This window comes from Xenopus tropicalis, chromosome 2 (genome assembly GCF_000004195.4).
Source record: "Xenopus tropicalis strain Nigerian chromosome 2, UCB_Xtro_10.0, whole genome shotgun sequence".
Taxonomy (NCBI): domain Eukaryota; kingdom Metazoa; phylum Chordata; class Amphibia; order Anura; family Pipidae; genus Xenopus; species Xenopus tropicalis.
The window spans coordinates 88,267,856-88,287,052 of record NC_030678.2 but is presented as its reverse complement, the minus strand read 5'-3'; the positions used below and the strand labels follow the sequence as shown (position 1 = coordinate 88,287,052).

The window sequence follows — 19,197 nt, the reverse complement described above, 5'->3', positions numbered from 1 at the left end:
GTATGTGTCCTATAGCCAAATTATTTTAACAACTCCTCAGGAGAACCCATTTTAAAAAGGAGTTCAGAAGATTATGCTTGACATGACAGGTTCTCTGCTGCACTAGTTACTGAATAAAAAGGATTTTGCTTTGAATCTTGCAAATTACTTTTAAATTTGAAGGTTGGCTTAATTTCTCTTGTCAAAATCCTTTTAGTGAAAAAGCAAATGGAGATGAAATCCAGAGGAGTGAAGCTTCTACCCAACAAGGACAGCAACCAGAAGACATCAGTGTGTAAGTGTTTGATGCCAATTCCAATGACTTCATGCATTGCCATCACTCAATCATATACCCAACTGAATGCTGGTTTAATGTATCCTAAAATACTATGCATGATTGGTTTATGAAGAGAGAAGTGGGGGATGCTTTAGCAATGCCTTGTTTTCACCTCTATGAAAAGAGTTGTATAAACCTGATTAACAACTAAACTTTACACATGAGAATATCATCTAAGACTTAAAATATATGTTAGCTGTGACACATAATGTTCACATTGATAGGAATTATACTTCTTGTGGATTATTATGTTTCTCCTTGTGTTTTCTGAAGGACCTAGTCTAGTTTCTAGTGAAACTGCCTTGTATATAAGGAAAAAAAATAAAAGTTTCAGCTTTCATTTGGATTTTTAGAATTAACAAATTGAGCTAATTTATCTCATTGTTCTGTTGCCATAATTTACAGTTAGATCAATAGTTGCCTTTATTTGTTTCAAGACACATACCCACCAGACCGTTGCTTAATAATTACTGAAATCACATTATGTACTTTCATAAAAAATCAAATGTGGGTTCAAGTGCCTGTGAGAATGAAATCTGATGCCGAATGTGGAATAGGAAACTGAAAAATAAGGTGTGAGGATGATGAATGTAGGAGGAGCATGTTCATGGTTAATATCTATTTCAGATGCATGCCTACTTTGAGTCTTGCTGTTTACACAAGCTTTGAGGTTGTTAATCTGCACCTGGTATCTTGAATCTAATTGCTCTCTGTCCTGTGAAACACAGAGCAGGTTGCTTGGCACAGTATAAATATTAATATCCCCATGTAAAGGACAATGCATTTTATGCTTGTGTTGAAACAAGGAAAGGTCAGCTGCATAGGTCTTAGCTGTTCCCTTTCCTTGGTACTGGTGGAGCTATAAGGCAAGTTGGTGGAAATATTTGAAACTTTTTTCTATTAATTCCAATGTTCATTTGAAATATTGTTGTCTGACAAGAGAGAGAAAAAGGTGTAAAGAAATTAAATTAGCACTCAACCTCACCTTCTAAAAAATCTTGACATGCCTTATGTAACAGAAAGTTCAGTACTCTTTCATCTAACTATAATAGTAAAATGCAATAAATTGAACTCAGAAGTGGCCAATGACATCAGTTTCTGGAGGCTTAAATATTTAGTGGTATTCAAAGTTTTCTAAAATATTTTAAGCAAATAGCGTAGGGATATGCATCAAATTCAGCTTTCAGTTTAAGCCTAACCTATTGATTACTGCAGACTTTGGATTCAGATGAATCCTTACTGCAGAACAGAAAACAAACTGTTAATATTGTGTGATTTTAGTATTAATATATTTTTAATATCTGTAAATATCTGAATATGTAAAGTAGGTTTGAGATTTGATCCAGTATTCACTCTGATTGTGCAGTAGCCCAAATGCAAAAATGTAGGATTCAGTTCATCCGTAAAATGGTGTAAGGGTCCTAGTTACTTTTTCCTGCCAATCAGATAGATTTGAAGCCATTGCCAAGGAAGGTAACGTCTGCCAACAACATAGAAATCTATGTTTCCTGTTTTAAGGATATGCTACAGGAAAAAAACATGTTGCCTAGCAAAGAAAATGCATGGCAATGAAGGGTTTAAAAGTGTTTCTACTGAACAGTATTGAAATTGAAGAATAGGTTGATTTTCTAAATCAGTGGCTAGAAATCTGTCCCAAGAGAGTTAGCTACAGTAATCAATAAAAAGACCATATGTAATTGCCCAAAACTGACATACAAAATTATACTCAATCACTTCCATTTTTCCCTAAGCTCCTTTATATAACATTGGTTTTTCCTAAAAAGTTTATTTTATACCCTTCTCATTTAGAACTACTTCTCATCTAGATACACCTACATGGGGATACATTAACTACTTAGGTTAGCAAAACTATGCAACCAGTCCAATAAATTGCTCTTGTTTCTATATTGCAGCCTCCCTAATCCAAGTTCTCCTCTATCACCCAAAAAATCCCAAAGCATGTATTAGTTTAATTTTTTTTTTTTTTTTTGCTACATTTGTTTGTGTGATACTCAACAGGTTTGTTTGTGTGATACTCAACAGGCTTTATAAAGAGAACACAACATTATTGTTCTATAAGTCTTTTTAGGTGCTGCCATAGGGCAGCCAAGAATATTGTGCATCACTGTCAGGCTTATGTTTGTTTTGTATAATGGAGGGAGTAGAAGGCAAAGACACAGGTGCAATAGCCAGTAGTGCAAATCAAGCTGTAAGTAATAAATAATTATCTCTATTTCTGTATACACACACAAACACACACCTGCTCCATCTTGTAAATTGTATTAACAAGCATGTTATATAAAATATATTTGATTTCAGATGGAATGGATCTGGATTGGCTAACCTCTTACCCCTTAACTCTTGTTAAACTGGGCCAGCTCTGACCCAGAATAGCTAAGCTGTTGAGCATTTCTCTATGACTATACCAGTAAAAGCTGGGCTTTTGACGAAAGTTATAATATTGTATATTAAATATTTTGGGAGCTGTGTAACTAAATAAAGGGTAATAGTTATTTGATTATACCATAAAGCATGTGAGGGCAATAGACATAAATGACGTTGAACTCTCAAACCATTTAGTGTTTTCTGTAATTATGGTTAGCATTGTTGTAACACAGTACTGTGCAATTACTCTGGATTGTTCCATCTTCTCATTTTCCCTATGGCTTCTACTTCTACCTTTTTATTTTCTCAGGTCACAGGGACAATCTCTTTTTAAGTTAGTATTTTCATTTTCAGTAAATATGTCTGTGCTGTCAACCTGACCAAAAGCTCAAATCATGGTTTGAATAATAACCATTTTTTGCCATGTCTGAAGCTGATCATGTCAAAAGTCAACCTAGAAGTTTCTAGATGTCTGACACTGAAAATCCATCTCCCATGTTGATCATTTTGTCACCCATCCAAGCATTATATTTCAGAATTCAAATGCTGAGAACTTTTTCGTTCAGGTTTGTCAAGAAACTTTGTTTATGTCAATAAGAAGTTCCAGTTTGTGGTTTTTTCATTTACCCATGAAATACCCACCATTCATTTTTTCTTAATAAACTTTTACCATTTTCTCAATTTTACCTTTACATTTGTACTGTTTAGTTACTCCTTTCTTCCATCATCCTCCCTTTTTACTCTTTTATTGCTTCATTTTATTTTGTTGTCTTTCATAAATTAATTTTTTTTCTGTATCATATGCTACCATCTATTACCTTTCCTCCTCAGTGTGACCTTTTACATTCTCCTTTCTGTTTTTCTTCTTTAGCCTCTCTTTTTTTGTTTTCCCAACTGTTTGCCTGCATCCATCCTAAGATTAGTTATTATACCCAGCACTATAGTATAGATATCAGTGTTACATGTTTGCCAAATTCTCTCGCTTATCGTGACATTATTTTAAAGTGGATCTCTTACTCTTCTATGTAATTGTGCTAAATCTTAATGAGAGAAGAGGTTAGCCAACTGCTGAGGTGTCAGTAAACATTTATTTCTGTGGCTTATCACTACCATTTAGGCTTGCTAACTAGAAATAGAGCCATAAGAAACATAAGTTAGAAACATTTCTTTGCCAACTTTGTACATTTTGCTGGGCTATCAATGAATGGATATAACTAAATGCTGTGGACTAATATGCTTCATGCTTAATGTGTGCATAGGTATTCACATATGTCTAGATTCCTTTTAACGAAACATGACATGCATCTATAGCTTTTTTGATATCCATTTTGAATTTCACAGTTTTAAAGAATATACTGTGCTCTACACAAATATTTGTCTTCTGAGTTCTTACTAATGAGGATTCATAATGTCCCTAGATACTTGATATAGGTCTCTATGACCTAGAAACCATTAAGTAATTCATGCCTCAAAGTGCATTTCCCCTGTGCGTTACATCTCTGTACCCTAACTTGAACTCAGTGTGCCCAAAACACATGTGCGGCCAGCATTACAATACTGGCTGCCTGGCCACAGCTGCACTCATTCATATGACTTACATTTTAAGATAGGGAAATGAAAACACCACTGCTTTGGTTACATCCATATTACGTTTAAACCACTGCCTTCTTTTGGGAACCATGCAGTGTGGGATAACAAATTAGGTAGTTTTGGCAGATTTGGAGGAGAGTATTTTCACTGCAATATTCCCGACACATTTCTACATCTGCTTTCTCAGGATGCCATGGTCATAATTTGTTTTCTTCCCTCTTAGATTTTTTTCTTTATATAGCCCCTCCCCTTTTGTTCCTTTTGTTTAAAACATTGATCATTTTAACAACTTTTCTTATGACAATATCTTTGTAGGGTCTCTATTCTTCCCAAAAATCCATTGCTTCTCATGTGTTGCACCCTTTCTGATGTGCATTCTAACTACCTATTTCATAGTCCCTCTCATGAAATTGGAGAATGGCCTAGAGGTTCCCCATAAGTAAATAATATGCACAATGTTTCCCTGTCTCTATATTCACCCCAACAGAGGTCCAGTCACAACTGGGTTGAAAGCCATGCATTTTTTCTGAAATAGTGGTTACAGTATAACTATAATGACTCTCTGACTATGAAAACATATGTTAGATTATGACTAAAGTTTATAGAAAGAAAACAATACCCAGGACTTGAACCAGGATTGTGTGTATTCGGGAGCACTCAAGCATTTGGACAGCAAACTATAGCAAACAATCAGTGTTTAGCTATTTTCAGACAGCTGCAGGTAAAGCAATGAAAGCAAACATCTTATTGGGTGACTGCCCAGGTGCAAATTTCCCATGTTCTGGGTATCTTGAGTACAATGAACTTATTGCACCATTGTCCTTATTGTTCTGTCTGTGTTTGGAAACACAGTTTATTTTCACCTTCTTATCATTGTAATTTACCTACATTTAATCTGAGACCACTGATGTATATTCCTGCAAACATAGTGTCCCTCTACATATATTTAGCCATTATCTTTCTATCATTTTTCACCACCAAGTAATATACTCTCAAAATATAAATGAAAGACAGAGAGAAAGGAAGACTACATTTAGAATATGATGTAGGCTGGTGATAGCTGTGTAGCTGATAGCTAAGTAGAATTAAGATAGGTAGACAGACTGGTGTTAACAGATACAGATAGATAGATAGATAGATAGATAGATAGATGTAGATAGATAGATAGTTGATAGATAGATAGATAGATAGATAGATAGATAGATAGATAGATAGATGATAGATAGATAGATAGATAGATAGATAGATAGATAGATAGATAGATGTAAATAGACAGAGGTAACTAATTAGGAATAGTGATAGATAATAGACAGAGAAGCAAAGGCTGAGATAGATAGAAAGATAGATGTAACTAGACAGAGATAACTAGACAAAGAATGACAGATGAAAGATAAAGATAGGTAGATAAATAGATGATAGATATAGTAAGAATGTTTAATACTGGATTATAGTCTAGTAACTCAGTTAGAGCTACACTGCAAGAAAGATGAATGTTCTTATCCTAATCAATACCAAACGACTAATTAGATTTGTTTTTTTAACAACCTAAAAATCTGGATTCAGTGTGTAAGTATTCATAGCTAAATATGCTTATCAACTTCAACTAGACAGGGATTTCATAAAGTACATTTTAGTGTGGTGTCATAATGAAAAAACTGATGTAAATCTATCTTGGAAGAAGATATTGCAATACTATTTTCCTGCTTAATCATTTTTCATATCTTGATGCCGCTGTTAAAATGAAGAGAACATTTCAACTCATTACGGCCATGACCTACTTTAGATAGTTGTGGCAGTAGGATGAGCTAAATCTAAATGTCTGTTGCTGCAATGCTTGGCATATCATCCATTAGAGCACTTGATTTGTTCATCTCTTTTCTAAACACTAGACAGAAATGAGGGTATTCTCAAGATATGCAATTGCATTGTTGCCATATTTTCAAGTTAGGGTGTGGATGTTTTTCAGTCATTTCCACTTTTCTCAGATGTGTGCGTCTAACTGGGAACTTAGTGTTGCTATTGGGTATGAAGGCTAAGGGAAATGATTTTTTTTATCATTTATAGAGGGGTCATATAGCATGCAATTCTTTGTAAATTCTCTGTGAATTTAATGTTCCCTGGTCATGGAAATAAAAAGTACACATACCTGCATGTTATAATATTTCACTGTGTAAGTGTTGGTATGAATGTGTATAGGTGTATTCTATTCCTACACCAGTAATAACTTTAGTCACCAAGTACTAGGATAAGGTTATCAATGCTTTTAGGAATGACACAACAGGATTGTATCAGCTGTAAAAAGTGCTCTTTATCCAGAGATCAAAGATGACAATTTTTAGGTACTGGGGTCTTGTGCTGTAAAGATACTTACTTATATTGTATGTTTTGTGTGGGTCACCTTTCATCCTCTTCATCTCTGGGAAGCCAAACCAGCCTTTGTTCTGTAGCTTTCGGCTTGCCTCTCTGAAATACTGATGTCTTTCCTTGGACATGTAAAATAAAAGTTTTGTTGGCTTTGAAAATACACAGCCGGCTTTTTATTGCAGCAGTTTATGGATGGCACTTAATAACAATAAGCCCAAGAATATGTTATCTATTGGAGATGTTTATTGGTCAGGTTGGGGGAAAAGACTGGGATCTGCAGGACTGAGGAAAAAGTATCATATTCATGCAATATCTAATTCTAATAATCAGTCTTTAATTACTATGTGCTTTATTGTCCGACACTGTGACTATAGGAGCAAACTGTGTGCAGAGTGATTTCTTTTCTGTATATGCTCTCTCTCTTGCATTTTAGTAACTCAGGTGGGTGTATACCAAGGGCACCACATGTGTCCCGACCCTGGAATTCCGGAACAAGGAAAAAGAATAGGTTCTGATTTCAGGTGAGATTCTTGTTTCTTGTACTCCCAAAAAGAAACTGAAACCTTTCTTTTCAGATGTCCTAATCTTTTTTTATATGGAAGGATCTGCTTTAATTCCTCCTTTTGCATTTGTGCAAAGCAATGGGCAAAGACCTCCCTTAGGACACTCATTGTCTAAAAATTAGTTGTAGCTCAGGGTTTTGTAAGAAAAGGTTGCTGTAATGCAGTTTGACGTTCTCTCTAAATCCACCTGCTATTATACCCCTTTCATAAACAATCCATTCATAAAAATATATGATTTTAGTTAAAGCTGTTGGCTGGCTAATCCTTTACTTGTTGAAATGAGAGATTCTGTGTCTTTAAGTGACTTAGTCTAAATAGGAAATATTATAAGCACTGGAGAAATGGAGATGATATTAAGGCAAAGGACAATACACTATTATTTTTGATAATTCCAGGAAGGTAAATATGAATTGATTTTAACAATATAAAATGCTATGTTTTATTCTGACTTCCCATGTATTCATAAATCATTGCATTCAGGTCTCTCCCAACAGCATAAATATTGAATTTCTTTATGCCTTTTTAGTCCACCGATAGAGCAGCTCAGACATTTTATGCTTTACCAACTAGGGCACACAAAAGCAATTATAATGGCCTTCACATAAATATTCAACCATATTTGGTTCTGAAAACTGAAATAAAATATGCCAGCATTCCAGATTTGTCTTTAAAACAAACTTCATGTTCTTTATATACTTTTGAATAATTTGTCATTTAAATGCTGGTGTTTCTTTGCTACATGCTTTTTTATATTGCACATATACAATATTTGTTGAGACAAAATGAAGAATACCATGTAGAGAATGCTAAATTTAATTTCTCATAAAAATGTATGCGGGGAAATGTAAAATGATGCTTCAAAAGGCGGAGTAAGGTCATGGAATAACTTTCATGCAGAAGTGGCATTGGGGTCATTTATGAGCACAACATTCTTCTCATTTGTCAAAGGGCAACACATATATTCCAGGTGGTTTCCCAGCATGCCAGGATGGTACACCCTCTGTGCCAATCACAACTCATGCATCATGACTTTGTGGAAATGGGTTGGTAGGGGGTACCTGGAGGTGTTCCATTTACACACATTCCTGCCTGACCTTGCACCTTATTCAACCTGCAGCAGCTGAAGGAGCAACTGAAGTCCTGTAATTGCCATCTGCTTCAGTGAAGATGGTAATTAAAAAGTTCCATGCAGAGCCAGGGGGGCAAGTTACTAAACGGAACCCATTAGATGTTTTATTTGATAACTAACTCAAAAAAACCTAGAATGGGTCACAGCTGTGTGCATGGTGCACCCGCTTTAGTAAATGAGCCCTGTGCCTGGAGCATGCAGTCCAATTGCCTTTAACATTTAAGATCTAACCAATTTCCTCAGCAGAAACTGGGGAGAGGAAGGTTAAAGGCTATTGGACAGCTGACAAATTGCACATTAACTGGAAACTGGATCCAAGGGGAAAAAGCAGTAATAAGTAAACAGTAATACTGTGCAAACATTGACACAAACTATAAAAACCATAAAAATGCCAAATGATTTTTCTTCTGTTATTTAAGTTTAAGTAACGCAGTGCATAAAACCTTTTTTTACCGTGTGAAAGGAAAGTGGGCCACACATAAACAAAGGTTTGTGTGAATTAGCCAACATAACAGTGAATTATTCTTTGTTCCATTGTGAATGCCAAATGTTTTAATGGGTACATTAACCCTTTACTTCTGTTCTTAACAAAGAAACAATCCAAATTTAATACTTATCTCCATTTAGTGCGTAATGCCATGATGTGTCATAAGACATAAGTTGTGTAAGCCATTTAATGCAAAAATGGAACAAGCAAGAGGAATTTTTATTAAATCATAAAACCCCTAAAAAACTGATTTTAAAGGCAAGCAATGTACTATTATAACATGTTCATCACATTTTACTGTCAAATTCTATTTGCTGAGACTCCATGTTTGTAGAAGACATCTCTTATCTGATTATACAGTCATATGATGGTAACTCTGTTTTCCTGGCAGGCTGGGCTCTAGCATACAGTTTATGTGCAATGATGGATATGACCTTCAAGGTTCCCAAAGCATCACATGTATGAAAGTGAGTGACATGTTTGCTGCTTGGAGTGACCACAGGCCTGTGTGCAGAGGTAAGAACTATTACAGTCCAGTAGGTGAGAAATTCATGCAACTTAAGGTAGAATACAATGGAATCAGTTAGCTGATGCATTTATGTACACTCAGTCCTGCAATGCATCAGCTAATTGATTCCATTGTATTCTACCTGGTTGTACTCATGAGAATTCATATTTGTGTTTTATGGCATTGACGTTTCATTTTTTTAGACGCCACATGTGGCATTTCCTTGTGGTTGACGTATATTCAGAAGACAGTAGAACAGAGGGTTGCATTTTATAACTGATGAAAATGCATTAAAAAAACACACATATAATGGCAGCATATGCCGTATATTTTTAATGCAGTCTACATGCATTTCTAAACACACAAATGCCCATTTGTAAGAGCCCTTATAGTGAAACAGACTTTATTCTTCTTTATCTTTTAGATTGCAACAGGGCTATAGTACAGTAATACCACAATAGTGGTATTCAGAATTACAAGGCCAAGTTAGGTCACTGATTTCAACAATAAACAGAAATACACCTAACAGTTGATGATTTAGTTAATGTCTCAAAAACTCAGGTGGAGTGAGTTTTGTCAAAAATTTGGGAACTCTCTTTTTGCCAGTAATGCACTTAACTAGCTCTCTATATACTAATCGTTTTGTCTGACTGCATCTGCTTATTCTGCACCCAGTGCATATGAAGGGATGGAAAGACATGATGAAATGATTAGAAAGGTGAAAACTAAAGCAGGGCATACATTATAAGATCCACTCATTTGGCAAGGTCACCAAACAAGATGATCTTTTCCCTGATATTCCCACCTAAGTTAAGCTGATACAATTGGAGCATTGAGGATACAGGCCATCAGGGTGAGGACCACATCAATAAACCAACGTGGTCCTCAATCCGACAGAAAAATCAAAGTTGCCTGATCATGATCCGTATGATTTTTGGACAAACATCAGTTGGATAGTTCCATTGGAGAGCCCCATGTAAATAAGCTGCTGTCTTAAGGGGCAAAATCAAAATCAGAAGTCTCATGTTCCAAATGTAACATGTGCAGCCAAAGGCCAAGATTCCTTGCGGCTGCAGTTTTATTTATACCAAGATGTTTTGGACAATGCAGGTTGTGGAAATTTTACTTCATACAATACCATACTGTAAGCTCTCAGTGTATTCATAAATGTGATATGCAGACCGGATAGTCCTTTTTTTGCCTTAAGAAAATAGATGGAAACTACTGAACTAATCCAAAAACAGCCTTTTCAATGGACGGCCGTGTCTTGAAAAATCAGAGGATCTATGCAGATATATATTGCAAATGGCCTCTTTTTTCTCTTCAGTGTGCCCCTTTCAAAATTTGAGAAGGAAAATTTCTGGTCCTCCTAATGGTGAACTTTTCCCAAAATGCAGCACATAAATCAGATGTTTATTAATCTGTGTGAAAGAGTTTGCCTATGGTATTTCAGCAACACTGCCAGTTTCCATGAAACATCCACAAGGACCTGAAGCATCCTTATCCTGCAAAAATATTTTTGTGATTTTAGTCTTTAATGGTCTGCAGTGTTTTCAGTTACCTTAATGATATCTGGGATTTGGGGGCTTCACACTCCCGGGAGAGGGAGAAAGGGACCTTTGGTATCTATTGAAGCCCAGAGAGAATTCTTTGTAGGTTCACTGATATCAAAGAGTTTGCAATGTGCGTAGCAGCAAGAGATTCCCTCTAATTGCATCCCTGTGGTAGCTGAGAATCGTCCACACCATGCCTTAACCATTTCATTGCACACATGACCTGAGGAAATTATTGCTCCTGAAAAGCAGAACCACCAAGGCTTCACAAGTATAGAAATAGAAATGTAACAGCTATTCTACATAGAGTTTATGTAAGATGGTGTAAAAAATATATTGTTTTATGGCTGGCACGTTATGGCATTTTGTGATTATATTTAGACTGCTGAATAAAACGCAGCAATTTAAAGGGATAGCACTGGTAAAGTCAAGTCTGCTGCGTTTATCCATTAAAAACACATTAGGGCCAATTTGATGTTAATGTCTGGGGTTTATATTTTACCAGTGTGTTTTTACCTAAATATATTTCACACACACTGCTCACTAACCGACAAACTTAATAATAAAACAAAACTTCTGTAAACACAAAAATAAAACATATGAATTAACCCAAGCGAATCCAGATAAATCTAAAAGAGTAACACACTAAAGGTCAGTATACAAGGGTATTCTTCTGCCCACTGCATACTTTCTCCCAGGACCTGCTACTTTACTGCCTGACACAGCCCTCAGATGCTCCTGTCCTCAAAACGTTATTGCCATCATGTACAATTCACAGTCCCATTGTTTGCTTCGTACGGGGAAAATCTAAACTCCATACCATTAAGGCACGATTTCAAATAAAAGATCCCTGCTAGTTTGGATTAATACTGTTATTTTTCCCATTCTGTTTTTTGTCCTTAACCATTCTCTGGGGCAGTATAGGGGAAACTGTGGTAGAAGCTGAAATATATGTTCTGAAAGAGGAGCAATGCATCTGTCAGTCTGACACGAGAGCGCTAGTGTGGGGGAGTTAGCTGGTGAAGAAGCATTAACATCATGTTTAACAGCAGAGCAGGACGTGCCTAGCTTGTGTGTGATGGATTGCAGAGGTTGTTTAAATCAAATGACAAATAATTGTCACTGCCTTTTCCAGTAATGAATGAACCCCATCTCTCCTAACACTATCTTATTACAAGGTCACCTAAGAACATGTTAACCCCCTGTTCTCCTTCCACAAAGGTTGTGACGTAGCTAGGAAACCAGCCAAGTAAATATCCTGCAGCAGAATGACAGGGCCCTCATTAATTAGCATTCTTCTTTGACAGTGAGATTCCTCTGTGTGCCATTTCTTTTCACTGCAGTACTGTCCCTAGCAGCACTTGGTATTCAAAGCCATGCACTCACCCCAAACCCACTCAGCATGCAGGGAGGTGGAGACGGTACCAGCATCTTTCAGTGAGGAGATCTTTCAGGGAGGTGTAGAATGGCCAACATTTAGCAGTTTCTGCAGCCAAAAGCATTTCAGTCATTCCCGAATGCTGTGAGATCTGTCACATAATGAAAATTTCCTTAACCTAGTAGTTGCCACATAAGGTGAAGACATTTTTCACTTCTGGCAGGTGCTTTTTTTTGCTTTATGTCAATTGTTTAGAAGCACACACAATAAAATAGTATGTCATGCAGCCCTTAGTCTCACCCAGTTCTCTGTTTGGCCTCAGATGCACAATGACCTTCTAATGGCTGCTGAGTCTAGCTGACCTTTCAAGGATCTCTGGTCTTGACTGCAGGGCTGAACTGAAGCCATCTGGCTAGCAGAATTAACTATTTGGCTCTCTTAATCCTCGCATTGTTTTATATTGGATCTTTATGTGTGTATAGTCGCACACATAAATACTGTAAATATTATATTGCCATACATATTACAGCTCATGCACATAATAATAGGTATTGAATTGAATGTATTGAAACCAACTGTTTATACTACTGCTTCTAGTACTATATGTATTTATTCTTTTATAGCAACACCCGTTTTACACTGTGTTTTCCCATTGGTGTCTAACATATGGTGCCATAGCTATTATAAACTACAACTCCCAGACTCATGTACTTAACAACTACTGCATACAGTGATGAGCAAATTGCACCAAACCCTGGCACACATGACTGCTCTGTAGCTGTAGCATGCAAATATTTACCTAGGCCTGTGTCCAATGTTCATGTTAAGCTGTGTCTGTGAACGCACGTTATGATAATGGCACACCCATCCATGTTTGGATTGAGAGTATAAAAAAGGCCCTGGCGTTTTGAGCTCACAAAGGCCCAAAGAGCCCCATATAGGCCCAGTATAAAGCACCAGTATATGGCAGCTTACAGCAGCCCCTGTGATATTTGCCAGAGTTTCCAAATTGACAGACCCTGTACACCAATAACTATAAAGCACATAGAAACCTCAAGAAATTACAGAGAACATGCTTGTTATTTTCCAAAAAGTAGTACCTCAGTACAGGGCTCCCCTATACCTGTTTGCAAATGAATCTTAAAACTTATGGTAGATGTACAGTTTTGATCTCTTGCCCAGCATTCCCAAGATATGACACTTTTTAACAACTCTGGAACATGGGAACATCTGGAACAAATAATTGGACAAAAAACAAACTACTGCCTGGTCTCGTCATCCACTTCCACTGCTATATGCCCACTTAAACTGTCCTCAATTGCCGCTCCACACATCTGGAATTCCATCCATGAATTCTGTAAAGATGTGTCCCTAAATTTCTTCAAAGCTAAACTCTTCCTCTTGGAAGTTTTGATAGCTTTTATATATAGTATATTAGTATTTATTACTATTCTATTATCGTATTGTTCTCTATCGTTTTTTTTGTTAATGGAAAGATTTAATGATTTTTGCACTAATTAATGCAACCGAGCTATTCCACGTCATATAAATATACTACTAAATAAGAAACTGAATTAAAAATTAGACTGAATTAAAAAAATAAAAAACCTGGATTCGAAATTTGTACTGGTGTTCAACCAAATTCAAATAATTTTAAAATTCTTCTAAAACTACTTATTTGTAAAGCCTGCTACTGGGAACATCATTTTCTATGTATATTGGTATTCATGGCATATCCTGGGTAAACAGGTTATTATTCCACAGGGTTCTCAGCCAGATATTAGTTTAGGATTTTAGGAGAACGCCAACTGAAGACTAAGGGCCAGATGTGGAAAATCATCAGGGCCCATCTGAAACTGCCTTTGCAAGGAGACATTCACTTTATTTTCATTCATATGTCACTGTGCACATGAAACAGATTTCAAACAATGAAGCTCAATTGTGCCTAAATCTGCCACGTGTGCCCTTAATTACATAAGGAGCATTTTCAGCTGGCCAGAGAAGCACCTAACATCATGGCCACCTCCCCTCCAATTCAGTAGGAACAGCCTGATTCAGTTTATACAGAATCCATTTCTAACAGCTTTAGACAGCTCTTATTGAAGTTATTGGGAGAAAACAGATGATGCGTGCTCTTCTCTACTGGCTAAAAATGGGAAGAAGCAGTGACATGCCTGTATGTCATAGCCCTAAATGCAATGGGTGTGACATATTATTCAAAGCCTCAGTATTTGACATAAAATTTAAGCCATAGGAAGACAAAATATGGTGGCAAGGAAAGTAAATCTGCTGTTCAGGTGAGGCACCATGAGCAACAATGTGCTGCAAGTTTTGTTATGATATGTCTGTGAATTTTTTTTTCTAAATTCATCCTCACAGCCAGGATGTGCGATGCTCATCTGCGTGGACCATCGGGGATCATCACTTCTCCTAACTTCCCAGTTCAGTACGATAGCAACGCTCACTGTGTATGGGTAATCACAGCTCTCAACCCTTCAAAGGTAAGGCAGCTTTAGCTTTAGAATTTTGATAGCTATGAATTAGTGTTAAATGGCTTATGATCCCCTCTTCTACCATTCATACACATAGTGGGGGTAAAATGAACTAGAATAATAGGGAATAATCATAAATGCCAATGGTGTGCATGAAATATGTCACAATAATGGTGCAGGTGGCTATCTGTTGAGAACCTGATGTTCTGGGAATAGAGAGTAGGTTTTTAACTATTACTGCTTTAGTACAACCATAATTATCTAACTATTGTACCTCAACTTTAGTGCACACACATAAATGTCCAAATTTGTTGCATTTTCTCCTAACATCAACTAAAACATGTGCTTCCCTGGAATATTAGAATGATATGTGCCCCATAATCTGGAGACTGCAGCTCACTTAATATCATTATGTGGCATGCTGGTAGGTGTGAATATAGTCAACTTCAATGCTCACCATTACTATCCCTAATAGCCACTAGCTTTCGCACACTGATACGTTAAGCAAAATATCATCTGCCAGCAGTTATAAACAATATCATTCATCCCTGCTGCCTCTTTTAATATAATTAGGACAGCAACTTTAAAAACTGAAGTCTGGCACATATAACTTTCTTACACACTCATTATACAGTATGACATCCTAAACCAGCATAATCAACATCCATTCTACAATATTTTCAAGTGCTTTCATCATTTTTGGCACCTATTTTTTCAGTACTCACTGACAGCAGCATATACAGTTCATGGTACAGGATTAATAAATGGCCAGATAAACTAAAATATTTAACTAGCTGCTGAAATAGGCTGTATGCTGCTAATAGTATATTCCTATTATTTCCTTGCCCCTTGTCTATCATAACACTCTGCTCTTCAATGCTCTTTACCAAGCAGGTCAGGTTAGTATAGAAAATAACACTGCTAAAAGTCACACTGAGACTTCTACAATAGCTTGGAGCTTAGAAGAAAAAGCTCACCCCATAAATTTTAACGTGTCAGAGAAATAGCTGTCACCCATATCTTCATGCACTGGATATATGTAAATCTCTGAGTGCTGCTTTGCTCATGTTTGCGACTTATCCTTTAGCAGTTGGTAAATGTGCAAAGAGCAGAGCTTTGTGAAGATATTGAGTGAATGTAAATGTTTTAGCATGCTTCATTGAGAGCAGCATATTTATATACATAAATAATTCTCCTACCTTCAGTGCTGTTTGCAAATGTATTAAAACCCTGTTAGTGTTCTATTTATATAAACATGTATGAAGAAGTCACATATAAACTATGTTCTAACAAGATGCACTGCATCGAGGACCAGTTCAACACTTAAAGAGGTAGTAAAATTTGACAATTGAATATCAAGCTTGATTTTTAGATTTATTACTCCTACGACGTGCCAGATATCCCTACTATTATTTTTAGTGATTTGCTCCTCGACATACAGTATGTTATGGTCCCCCTTTTCTTTCACAGCCTGTTTTCTCTTATCTTGTATCATTTATTTGTAAGAGTGTAGAGGTTTTATCCTTTTCTTACTATAGCAGGTGCAACCTGGGTATTGGCTATGTTGGAAGTATTGGTGGAAGGAAGCTATCCTATCTGTACTAGGCATGTCCTGCAAGAGGTGGGAATTTTATCTTTTTGGCACAGGGAAGTCTAGTAGTTTCCCTAGTGTATAAAAGTTAGGTGAGTTAGCTATATTAGGTTTCCTTGAACTCCACCTATGGATGGTAGTGGAGAGTGAAGGGAGCCTGAGACAAAATAGACCTCTGTAAGGAAGAAGAGAGGACTTTGAAGCAATTAGTAAACTAATGGGTGCTGTTGACCTAGGGGAAGCATATAGAAGGATAACCATAGTTTTTTTTAGGTGTGACAGACTTATGGTAGTTAGTAGAACAGACAGATTCTGACTTGAACCAAACAAATATTGCATCAAGCAGAAAGGGTCAAGGTAGAGCAAATTCCCTTACAGAACCTTGGATTAAGAACTATTGCCTTAAATAAGTCCATAGTAAATAAGGCTGAAAAAGACATTCATCCATCAAGTGCAAATTTTCTTCAAACCTGACTGAGAGAGACCAGTGTAAATGGAGTAATACAGGGGCAAGTTACAAAACAGCATTACATCTTCATTTTCCTTGTCTTCTTTGTTTGCAGCCATCTATCTTTCCCAGTAGTAATTTTGTCTTCAAATGTCTTTAACTTCTTTTCTATAACCTGTAATGTCTAGTGGTTAAGAAAACATTACAAAATGCTTATTTTCTTCAAATAATATTGATATTCAGTATTTTAATACATCACTTTACTTCCTTCATTCTTGCTATAGTTTTTAATGTCATTCCTTTTCATGCTTCCATCTGTTACTCTTTAAATCTATTTACATTCCTTTACCTTCCTTCATTTTTATCTCTCTTTTTCTGTCACTCTCTCTTCCTCCCACTCCTTTTCTCTGCCTTCTCTATCCCTTTTTACCCCCCTCCTTTTCAAATCTCTCTCTCTCGTTACCTTACCTCTGCACATCCTGCTTCACATTTATAAATAAAAAGGTTAAACTGGACCCCTCTGCCTTTCTAAAGAATAATAAAAAGGGCCATAATTAAAAAGCACTGTAATTATATTTAATCAAACCCTTTGATATCTGGGGATGAACTGTGCCAAAATGTAAAATGGCTTCATGAGCTGTTCATTAGAACTGGCTGTCAGACGCTAGCTGGGAGGATCGTGACAGGAATGCTAAGTATTCTCACCATTATTATTATTTTATCTTACATATTTTCTTGACTGATCGCCATAAAAAGATACTCTCGTGAAAAAGAGGAGATATGTATTGCTTATAGAGCCAGCATATGGCAAATGGTTTTATGGCACAGCATTTTCACTAACCTTTGGCCATCAATAACAAGATTGCTTAAATAAAACGCCTGAATCTTTCAGAACATTTCCTCTTATAGTTCATCTTATGGCTTGGTCTGGTACCTGGGCAAGTCTATATAAATATATTTATATAAGGTATAATGGAAGCTATGGTCAAGACTTTAGGTCTTCCCTACTTTATGCAAACCTTGGTGATCAATGTATCCAAGAAGCAGTATGGAAGTCCCAAAACATCAAACTGTTTCCAGCAGACAGGAATCTTCTTAAAAAGCCTTTATTGGGACATGGGTTGTGACCTGTCAAGCTTGACATAAGACTAAAGGGATTCTAAATCAATGCCTCTGCCCAGCTCACAATCCATGTTCGAATAAAGACTTTTAAGTAGATTCCTTTGTAGTGCTATCTGCTGGAAATAGTTGTGTTTTGAAGTGCGCACAACACAAAGAATATATTTGAGTAAAATGCTGACAAACCATAACCCCAAACCATAAGAACAAAAATACAGTTAAATTTGACATGTAGAAAGAAAGTACTGGCAATATGTCTTACAGAACATTTATAAAGAACATATACAGGATCATAAATATTTTCCCTTAAAGGAGAATGCAAGTCAAAATTTAAAAAGCATACTGCCCAATAGTCCTCCTACTGTTTAGTAAAAACGCCACACTTTTGGCTCACCTAATCAAATATTTACTCATTCACACTTACTTCACATTTTCTAGAACAGGCAGCCATCTCTAAAAAAGTATTCTCCCTTCCTTTCCCTCCTTGCTTCATACTGCACATGTGTTTCATTCCCTCCCCCCCTCCCCTCTGCCAGATCCTCTTCTGAGGGCATGTGTGGCTCAGAACAGGAGACAGGATCAAGTTACACACATGCTCAGAGAATAGGAAGGCTGCCGCTGGCAGCCTACAGGAAGGGAAGAGAGATTTCAGTGATGTCACTGTAGTCTTCACACTGCTGTAGGCTGCCAGCACCATATCTCAGAGAAGCAAGCAGGGATCTGGGAATTTAGATATGCAGTAAGTACTTAAAAAGAATGCCTTTAGACTTACTTTTAATTTATATTAACCTTTCATTGTCCTTTAAGTTATAACTATAAATGTATTAACATAAATTCTAATGTTAATGGTTCTTAACAGTTACACACATACCAAAAATTTTGTTTATTCAATACAAGCAAAAACAAAGTACCATAGTAACTTTGGTTGGAAAGAGGGATATGTCCATTGAGTTCAACCTTTTATGTGTATATAAAACCTGTCTAATTGCTACTTGTTTTGAAAGAAAGGCATGCAAAAAAAATAAACCCTTTTGCCTCAGAGGAGGAAAAAAAATCCTTCCTGACTCCAAGATGGCAGTCCCTGGATCAACTTTGTAATATATTTGAGCCATTTTCAATACCCCATTTCCTTTTTGAAGTTATCCAATGTATTTGTCAGTATGAGTGATTCAGGAAGAGAATTCCTTCTAATTGGAATGGGTGCCCTTGTGTCTACTATAAGGGCCTACTGGCGAATAAAGCATTAGAAAGCTTATTATATAGTCCTCTTATAT

General features: G+C 36.5%; 1 protein-coding gene across 2 annotated transcripts in view; it reads left to right on the top strand.

Annotated features, from left to right (window-relative positions):
- Positions 1–19,197, top strand: part of csmd2 (CUB and Sushi multiple domains 2) — a 554,847-nt gene that overhangs the window by 347,942 nt on the left and 187,708 nt on the right. The window contains exons 7-10 of one of the 2 annotated variants that reach the window (XM_018091826.2): positions 197–274; positions 7,089–7,176; positions 9,226–9,350; positions 14,653–14,774. In XM_018091826.2, coding sequence (XP_017947315.2) covers positions 197–274; positions 7,089–7,176; positions 9,226–9,350; positions 14,653–14,774 — 413 coding nt within the window. Of the gene's footprint in view, positions 1–196; positions 275–7,088; positions 7,177–9,225; positions 9,351–14,652; positions 14,775–19,197 lie in introns of those variants that run through there. The other variant, XM_031896919.1, reaches the window with a different exon arrangement.